Source organism: Nannospalax galili, unplaced genomic scaffold, assembly GCF_000622305.1.
Source record: "Nannospalax galili isolate Female #2095 unplaced genomic scaffold, S.galili_v1.0 scaffold634, whole genome shotgun sequence".
In the NCBI taxonomy this organism is placed as follows: Eukaryota; Metazoa; Chordata; class Mammalia; order Rodentia; family Spalacidae; genus Nannospalax; species Nannospalax galili.
The window spans coordinates 612292-621971 of record NW_008336853.1 but is presented as its reverse complement, the minus strand read 5'-3'; the positions used below and the strand labels follow the sequence as shown (position 1 = coordinate 621971).

At 50.0% G+C, this 9680-nt stretch overlaps 1 protein-coding gene across 1 annotated transcript in view; it reads right to left on the bottom strand.

Moving 5' to 3' along the window:
- Positions 1-2634: 2634 nt before the first annotated feature.
- Positions 2635-9680, bottom strand: part of Srp68 (signal recognition particle 68) — a 41568-nt gene continuing 34522 nt past the window's right edge. The window contains exons 12-16 of the mRNA XM_008831356.2: positions 8509-8603; positions 7240-7369; positions 4500-4575; positions 4039-4091; positions 2635-3732 (exon numbers count right to left, since the gene is read on the bottom strand). Of these exons, the coding sequence (XP_008829578.1) occupies positions 3505-3732; positions 4039-4091; positions 4500-4575; positions 7240-7369; positions 8509-8603 (582 nt within the window). The 3' untranslated portion in view covers positions 2635-3504. The remainder of the gene's footprint in view (positions 3733-4038; positions 4092-4499; positions 4576-7239; positions 7370-8508; positions 8604-9680) is intronic.

Here is a 9680-nt window from a genome sequence, read left to right as displayed (position 1 = left end):
TGGAAGGAGAGACGAACGCAAAGTTGTCCTCTGACCTCCATGCTTGCCCTATGGCATGTGTGCGCCCCTTTCCCCAATAATAAAAAATAAAAACATTTTTGAGCCGGGCATGATGGTACACATCTTTAATCCCAGCACTCAGGAGGCAGAGACTGGCGGATCTCTGTGAGTGCAAGGCCAGCCTGGTCTACATAGTGAGTTCCAGGCCAGCTGGGGCTACTGGGAGACCCTGTCTCAGAAAGACCAATAAATAAATGAATAAATAATTTAAATTAATCCCAGCATTCAGGAAGCACAGGAAGGCAGACCTCTGTGAGTCTGAGGTCAGCCTGTTCTACGTTTGCAGAGCCCTTCCTCTGTAGAAGGCAGTTCGCAGAGGTGAGGTGAGATCTTGAGGGCAGAGATGTTTGCACAGGTGTGCAGCCTGGGTTGCTGGGCTTCTAGCCTGCTTAGGAGTGCCCCTGACAGCTGTGCCCCAGGTAGGCAGACCTCCGACACCCGACAGAGTGTCTCGAAGGCCAACAGAACAGCAGGTTGGATTATTCCAATTACTGTTGTCGGCTTGCAGGCAGCCTCCAATTTATTCTCTCTGGCTTGGAAACATCGGTAAATTTTACAGCTAAATCTGGTTTCCATCTCCTTTTGTAGCACCAGCACATATTTCTGCTATCTTTGGATATTTTCCTAGCCCTGTGAATGTTCTAAGCTTTTCATTGCTGTAGACAGCAGAGGGCTGTTTAGCATCCTGAGACCAATTCGCTTTTTTTGTATAATTAACGACACGTGCTATGTGTGACCGGCGAGCAGAGCAGGCCTTCCCCTCCTGGGCAGGGGTGAGGGTGGCACCTCAGCTTTTAGGAAGACGTGCTTCCTGTGGTCCAGGGCCAATGTGGGACAAGGCTGCACTGCCACCAGGCTGTCACCTCACTGCTAGGGCAAGAGGCTCAGCTGCCATCTGAGGGGAGGGAGCCAAGCCTGGCAACCATCCACTTCAAGCAGGGGGTCCAAGAATTCACATTTAATATTAAAAAACAAAACAAAAAGAAACCCAGGGAAGGGACATACCCACAAGACCTTAAAGTGCCTCTAATGACACCTGTCCAAACAGGACTGAGGCCTCTCCCAGTGTTCCATCAGGTAGAACCACAGTTAGAAAAGCAGATGTTTTAGGACAGGAGTTGCATTTCCTCGGAGTCCTCTCTCAGTACAGGGAGACAGAAGACACACAGGTACAGGAGTCCTGGGAAGGGACATGAGTCACAATAGGGCAGGGCTCATCTTCTGTGACACCATGGGGCCGCATCACCTCCTGGGCCTGAGGACAGGATGGCCCCTGCTGTTGGCACTGACCCGTGACGGGGGCTGCTTAATGTCCAGCAGTCTGTACGAAGGGCTTTGAACTAATTAGAGACCTTAGCCCTGCCAGGTCTGTCCATTTAGGTAAATACATCATTTAAGTGCAGGGGTCTCTTTCATCATGTCATGGTCAGTTGTGAGGCTGACAGTGGCCAGTGCTGCTGGCAGGGATGCTGGGAGGAATGTGTAGCCAGGAGAAAGGCATCGAGCAATCCTGAAATGAAGCGGTGCACTCAGGATGATTTGTGCCTCTGTCCTACTGCTTGGAGTGTGGATCCCGGCTCTGGAGTGGGAGGGGCTGTCGGGGCAGGAGAAGACTGATGGAAGATGAGGCAAAAGGAGCCACAAGGGAAAAGAACCTCTCCAGCCCAGGTCCCTCGCAATGCTGATCCGGCACAGGTGTGCTGGAGGCTTCCTGTGCAGCAGGCCTCAAGTTGGAGTTTTAGAGCTAGAAGGCAAGACTAACTGGCACAGAGAAATGTGATGAGCTGTGGAATCTTAGACCATAGCCCCATCAAAGACCAGTAGGAATAAAAGCCTGGAACTGGGGTGACAGTGGTAGAGCACCCACCTAGCATGCTGAGATCCTGGATTCCATCACCGATGCCAAAAAAAGAAAACAAAATAACCAGCAGTCCTTTAGCCCACCTGGGACACTGACCGGAGCCTTCAGGACTAATTCCTAAAATCAACCCATAGTCAGCCATTGTGCCGTCTACAGAGGGAGAAAAGGAGGAAGGATGGAAAGCCTTACACCTTGTATAGATGGCGAAACACTGAAACAAAGAATTTGATTCTCAGGGGCTGGGCGTGGTGGCTCACGCCTTTAATCCCAGCACTCGGGAGGCAGAGGCAGGCGGATCTCTGTGAGTTCAAGTCCAGCCTGGTCTACATAGTGAGTTCCAGGACAGCTGGGGCTACAGGGAGACCCCGTCTCAAAAAAAAGATTTGATTCCTAGTACATCAAAATAATAATGAAAGTCAGATTCCAGGGTCCTTGACCCCTAAGCGATTCCCCGGGAGAGCCTACCTCTGCCTGTCTCCAGTCCTTGTGATGGCCATTTATCACAAGAAGCCCAGCATGTCTCCCGTGGCACTTTTCTGGATCCTTCCACCCCTTGGTGTGCACAGTGGGACTCTACCTTCAGGGAACACTTGTTTTCAGACCCCAGCCTGCCCTTCTCTCCACCCAGCTCCATGTCTGAGCCACAGGGGAGACATTCCATTCCGGGCGGAACTTCCCAGAGGAACTTGGCTTTGCAAAGGGACTCAGCAGTATCAGAATTGATGTCATGTTTATTCTTACATTGCTTTTGTGATGTCTATTGCTGATACCGTAACAGAAATTTTTAAAAAGTATGTCTAAGGAAAAAAGCAACAGGGTAAGGAAGGAAGTTGATCCAAACGTGGTAACATCTGACCTCACAGATTGGGGGCCCTTTAAAAACAATGCCTCTAACACATCCATGCCTGGCACCAACCACACCTCGCTGCCAGGAAGGCAGGATGCACTTGCCCTCGTACTCATTCAACCAGGTTCCTGGGGAGAACTAGGCTGGATGTGAGGGAGGACATGTAAAAAATGGGCACAATCTCCATCATCTTTGCCTTTTAATATAAGATTTGGTTTCATCATTTACCGAGTGTAACATAGTTCTAAAAATAGAGCTCTCTGCTTGTTCTGAAACTCAACGTTCTTGGAGGTGAAGGGGATGAGGCTGACCATAACTCTGGGTGACACTGCCAACATCTCCGTCATGGACAAACGTCAAGGGAGTCTGAACGCTCACAGCAAGGAGTTCATTGCAAATCCTGGGGCTGAGGAGACATAACAAACATTCCAAGACCCCCTCAAGCCTGGGGTGGAACCTCAACATGTATTGACCAGAGGTAATCAGCCACAGTTCACAGGGGCCAGGACAGCAGCAGACCCCAGGAGGTACAGGAGACAGAGACCCCAACTCAGGGCCCAGAAGACAAGTTATGAATGTAAGTCACAAACACACAAGATGTAGGGACCAGGGCTGAGGGTGCTGAGCTCTGCCCCAGGGCCATTGCAGACCTGGATTTAATGCCATGAAACGTGCTGGGCCTGTCTCACAATACAGAGTAAGTCAGAATCTCCCCTGCCCCCGAGGAAGAGCCTGGTTAGCTCCTGAATCCGAAGATGCCCTTGATGTACCCTGTGAGGCCACTCTTGGTCTTCTGTTCCAACTTGTCCTCAAGGGGAGGGAAGGCCACGTGGTTGAGGGCCAGGTCAAAGAACAAAGGCTTGCAAGGGATGGGCTGGAATCCTGGTGGGAAGTGCACAAGGTTGGCTTGCTTGGTGACGAGGGAAGGGTCCAGACAGAAGGTCTCAAACCGTTCAACCAGAGGCTGGAAGACAGATCAAAACATCAAAACAGAAGGCCCACAGTGGGACATGCCCTGTGCTGGACATCCAACTTGCATTGTTTCCTGCAGTCCCCCAAATTTCCATGTATACTTGCGTTCCTGACTTAAGAGTTCAATTACTGACACTGGGGGTTAGAACTTCCTCCATGTCTTCCCTAGGTGAGCTAGACAACTAATAAGCCATGGGGGTAGGTTGCCAACGTTTGGGCAGGTAAAGAGAGGAAGCAGGGGGTTCCCCAGAAACCAAGGGCCAGTGCTCCCCTATTCCTCAAAGCCACACCATCTTACCTTATTGTCCTTGACTTGGGAGGAGGTGTCTGCTTGATGGGAGTCGTTTGTATCTGAAAGTTCCACAGGAATTCAGTAAGAACAGGGAGCCTGCACATTATACTCACAATAGGACCTTTCACCAGCATGGTAGGCACTTGGCTCTAAATCCTAAGCTTGTCGGTACATGCAGAGTGAGGTGGGCCCTCTCCCAACTGGGTGGAGAAGTGGCATAAACAGTAATAAATCCCAGAACCATTGTGGTCAACCCCCAGGAGCTGTCAGGATTTGGAAGACGCTAGCGGGAGAAGGGATGGTGTGACAGCCTTTCTCCAGAACCCTCTACACAGTTCAGTGCCCAGTGTGGCAGCCATTGAGGCTAGGAAAACAAGCAATCCTTAGCGACTAAGCCAAACAACACTTTTCAAATGTAAAACAGTGTAGGAAGTGGCAGAAAGAGTCAAGACAGGAAGCTGGCTCACCCAGGATGGCTGCAGCTTGCAGCGAGCACTTCTCTGACCGAACTTGGGTGATGAGTTCTTGCACATCAGGTAGGTCCTGCAGTGACAGAGAACACATGCTTATGCTCCAGGCCAGACCAGGCAGAATGGAGCGGAGTGGACCCAGTTTCAGCTACAGTAAGTTTTAGGCCAGCCTGGGCTACATGAGACTATCTCAAAGACAAAACGCTGCTGTGACTTTTTTTTTTTGGGGTGGGGGGACAGGGTCTCCTTGTAGCTGCAGCTGGCCTAGAACCTACTACACAGACCAGGCTGGCCTTGAACTCACACTCCGAAGTACTGGGATGCCACCACAACTTTTGTAACAATACCCGACAGAGCAAAGCATGTTCACACACATGAAGCGCTACAGGCCCCCTTGCCAGACACCTGGAGTGCACACAATTGCAGTTCAAGTTCTGCCAGCAGCTCAGGTAGGCAGTCTGTACTTCCACTGACAGGCAAGAGTCTTGAAGCATGGCAGGTTATAGGCTGGTCAGCCACACCACAGGGAGCAGGGTGGATGGGGCAGATCACAGTCATCAACTACCACATCCCATGGCTACTGTCATTTTTCTTTCAAATATTTTATTTATTACTTTTATCTTATGTGTATATTGTCTGCATATGTGTAAGTGCACCCGTGCCATGCAATGCCCAGAGGGCAGAAGGTGGTGTCAGATCCCCTGGAACTGGAGTTACTGAGGGTTGTTAGCTGTCACGTGGGTGCTGGGAATCAAACCCAGGTCCTCTGCAAGAGCAGCCAGTGCTCTTAACTTTTTTTTTTCTTTTAGTCTTTTTGAGACGGTCTCCCTGTAGCCCCAGCTGTCCAGGAACTCATTATGTAGACCAGGCTGGCCTTGAACTCAGAGATCCACCTGCCTCTGCCTCCCGGGTGCTGGGATTAAAGGCGTGTTCCCATTTTTCTTCTTTAGAGACAGGGTCACTGAGGTGCCTGGGCCAGCCTTGAACCCATGGTGATTCTCCTGCCTTGGCCTCCCAGGTGCTGGGATTCAAGTTGTAGTACTTTGCCCAACCTGCCCCACTGCTTCTGCTGGAGCAATGCCTTTCTCTTGGCCCCAATCTCTCCCCTTGGCATAACCGGGATGATATGACAAGCTCTGAACACCTCGGACTCTCTCCTGCTCGTGTTCTGACACAATCTCCTCAAAACCATTCAGCCTATGAGGCCACACAAGGATTTACAAAGTACCATATTTTCTCCCAAGATGAATTATCCCTATTGGTTACTGAGAACCAAAATGACGCGCCACTGTGCTGATTGGATACATACCACTCACACTTCCTATCCCTCTCCCTACACCACTGGCCACTCTGACTTTTCTTCCATGCAGTGCTGAGGATTGGGCCTTGTGCACGCTAGGCTCAGCCCTCTGCCACAGCTGTTTTCACAGATGGGCTCCTGTGTGACAAAAGTTAGATACTCCCTGGAGGCCAAAACCAGGTTCTCTCTCTCCCAGGGCATGGTATACTGAATGTACCACGGCAGTAGCTCTCTGCTAGCCTGGGACCTTGCCAGGAAGCCTCCATTTGTTTTCTAAACTAGTTCTACTTCCAGAACAAACATGGAGCTCTCCACCTACTCAGGTGCTACTTATTTTTCACTTAAGGGCTCTCTGTGTAGCCTGGGCTGGCCTAGAACTCATTATACAGACCAGGCTGGCCTGGTACTCGAGATCCTCCTGCCTCCTCCTGAGTGCTGTGTGTGTACCCTGCTGAAACCTACAGTTTGAACAAGCTGCTGGGCCTGGATGCACATCAGAACCACTGGAGGGCTTTGAAAAATCCCACTGTGATTCCAGATTCCATACCAGTCAGAGCCAGACCCCCTGATGGGGAGACATCCAGCTTTTAAAAAATTTGACAGGTGATCCTAATGAATAGTGAATCTGAGAACAACACTTTAGGTTTCTTTCTATTTTTTTTTCATATTTTATTTATTATTTTTATTTTATGTGTATGTGTGTAGGTAAGTGCACCCGTGTCGTGCAATGCCTGCGGGGGACAGAAGAAGCTGTCAGATCCCCTGGGACTGGAGTTACGGACAGTTGTTAGCTGCTATGTGGGTGCTGGAATTCGAACCCAGGTCTTCTGGAAGAACAACCAGTGTTCTTAACCGCTGAGCCATCTCTCCAGCCCCTTAATTTTTATTTATGTGTGTGTCTATATGTTCATACATGCATGTACCTATGGGCACATGTCCAGGCCAGAAGATGGTATTGGATCCCTTGGAGCTGGAGTTTCAGGTGTCTGTGAACTGACCCGAGTTCTGGGAACCAAACTCCGGTCCTGCAAGAATAGCAAGTGTTCTTAATCACTGAGCTGTCTCTTCAGCCCAGGTTTGTTTCTTTTTAACTAGAAAAAAATGGTTTTTTGGTTTTATTTTTCTTATATATTTCTGGAGACAGGCTTTTGCTATGTAGCCAAGGCTGGCTCTAAATACAACCTAGGCTGGTCTCAAACTCCTGATCCTCCTTCTAGCCTTAACCTCTGCAGCGTGAAGATCACAGGTGTGTTCCACCACACCTGGATGAAATGGCTTCTATCACCTAAATCCTCTCCAGATCTAGAGCAGGGTAAACTCCACAGCCTGTCACTCAAGCACGATGGGAGGATAGTCCGAGGAGCTGCCCAGCTGCTGTGCCCTCACAGCTCTGCACCGCCTTACTAGGACTTAGAAAGAAGGAGGCCACCAGCTCACCTTCAGGCTGTTCGTGAAGGCTCCCCCATCGGAACTAGCTTCACTGGCGTACTTCAGGACTCTGTCATATAGGACAAGGGCTTCACTCCACTTCTTCACCAGCACGTAAGACTGAGCAATGAAGAAACACCTGATGGGGAAAGGAGCCACAGCATTCGAAAGCAGTTCGCCTAATGCCAAGGCTTTCCTGGTAGTTAGGCTTAATTTTAAATTTGGAAACAGGATTCAAACCTCAGGATTACTGCCTGGAAGCCCCTCCCCTTCCCCGACCCACTGGCCCAACACACAATCAGCAATGTTTAAGTTTGCTAGTGCTAGGCCAACTTGCACGTTCTTTCCAGCAATCCCAGGTGGCTATGCAGATCCAGCACAAGCCCCATCTTTTACTTACTGGCTAAGTGCAGAGGAGGCAGCTCCTGAGGATGGTGGCAGCCAGAGGCAGGCAAGAGCGGGAATGCCGATCGGCTCAAGCATAATCCTAGTCACCACCGTCTACATGTCTAAGCCACAACCATCCATCTCTGATCACCATCTTTTTTTTCTGTCTTTTTGAGACAGGGTCTCCCTGTATCCCCAGCTGGCCTGGAACTCACTATGTAGACCAGGCTGGCCTTGAAGTCACAGAGATCTGCCTGCCTCTGCCTCCCAAGTGCTGGGATTAAAGGCACATGCCACCATGCCCAGCTGATCATCTCTTTTTCAAAAAACACACCCAAATTCTACTGGGCTCAACGGAACCCAAGTCCTGCCCTCGCTGGAACAGAAGGAACCACACAAACAAAGGGTACCCTGGGGCGCCCAAGAGCGTGGGGCAGGAGGGCCAGAAAAAGATGAGGATGCATGTGGCTCTCCCCTGCCAATGTGTCTGACTCCTGCCCTCCCTTACAGTCCATTTCCAAGCGTGCCACACCAGGACTCATTTAGGAAATCGAGACATTCAGCTTTATTCCAGTTCAGCTCCCTGCACTGCCTGTTTGAGTTAATTAACACCCTTTCCAATGCTTGCTTCTTTTTCACTGGGAGAGAAGAAAGAGAAGGAAACTAAGTGTAACCTCCAGCCTTTTCAGTGTAGAGAAGCACTCTGGAGACTGCTGGCTGCCATCTTTGGTAATGATTTTCTGTAAACACACTGGGCTGGGCATTCTCTGCTCACAGCAAGGCAGCCATACAGTCAAATGCCAATGACTACATGTTGCACAGCGTAGTACATGCCACAAAGCTTAGTGCTGGGATGTAGAGGAGAGCCCTGACCACCCCGAAGCATGTTACCTGTAAGCTTTGAACACAAGGGTCTTGAGGCCTATCTCTTTCTGGAAGGCTCTGTCCTCTTCTAAGCCAGGAAGCTGCAGCAATTCCACCAGGTTCTGTACAACAGATGCAACAAGAAAATCCGTGAGGAGAGGGCCTCAGATTGAGTTCTTGTCAGAAGACCTTGTAAGAACAGATAAGGGCAGGGGAAAAAAGAGTCTGTACTCAAAACAGTGGGCAAAGTCAGGGAAGTGATTCAGCACAGCACAACTTGTCCATCCTCGCCCTCAACATGAAAACCTCCCTGCCCTTTACCACCCAGCACACCCTCACTAGCCTTCAGATACTGCTTGGACCACATGGACAGGGAAACTTGCCTTTCAGAGTGCTCCACTCATCTGGTAGCTACAGGCAGCCTGTGTGTGTATGTGTATGTGCACACATGTGTATATATGCCCACAGGTTTAGATATCTTTTTTGTATATGGTATGTGTTCATGCACATGTGTACATATGCATGTAGAAGCCAGAGGTCAATGCCAGGTGTCCTCAATTGCTCTCCAATTTTCAATCTTATTTTGTAAACTAATTTTTATTTCTGTGTATGTGTGTATATGCCACGTGTGTGGGTACCTGTGGAGACCAGAAGATTGTGTCAGATTTCCCTGGAGCTGGAGTTACAGGTGGTGTGAGCTGTCAGCTGTGGATGCTGGGAACTGAACTCAGGTCCTCTGGAAGAACAGCAAGTACCCTTAACCCCGGAGCCATCTCTCCAGTTTCCTATCTTATTTTTTGAGACAGCCTCTCACTGAACCTGGAGCTTACCGATTTGGCTAGGCCAGCTGGCCAGCAAGCCCCAGGGACCCTCCTGTCTTCCCCTCCCTAGCACTAGGAATTCAGGTGCATGCCTCCACGCCTGGCTTTTTATGTGGATGCTGAGGAGCCAAGTGAAGGGCCTCATGGTTGTGTAGCAAGCACTGTACCAAGTTGCTTCCTCAGACCCTTAATTTTTTTTTTCTGGAGACAAGGTAGCCTGGGCTGACCTTGAAATTACTACATCATAGCCTGGACTGGAGAGATGGCTCGGTGGTTCAGAAAGCACTGACTGCTCTTGCAGGGACCTGGGTTTGATTCCTAGCACCCACATGGCAGCTAACAACCATCTGTAACTCCAGTCCCAGGGGATCCGACAGC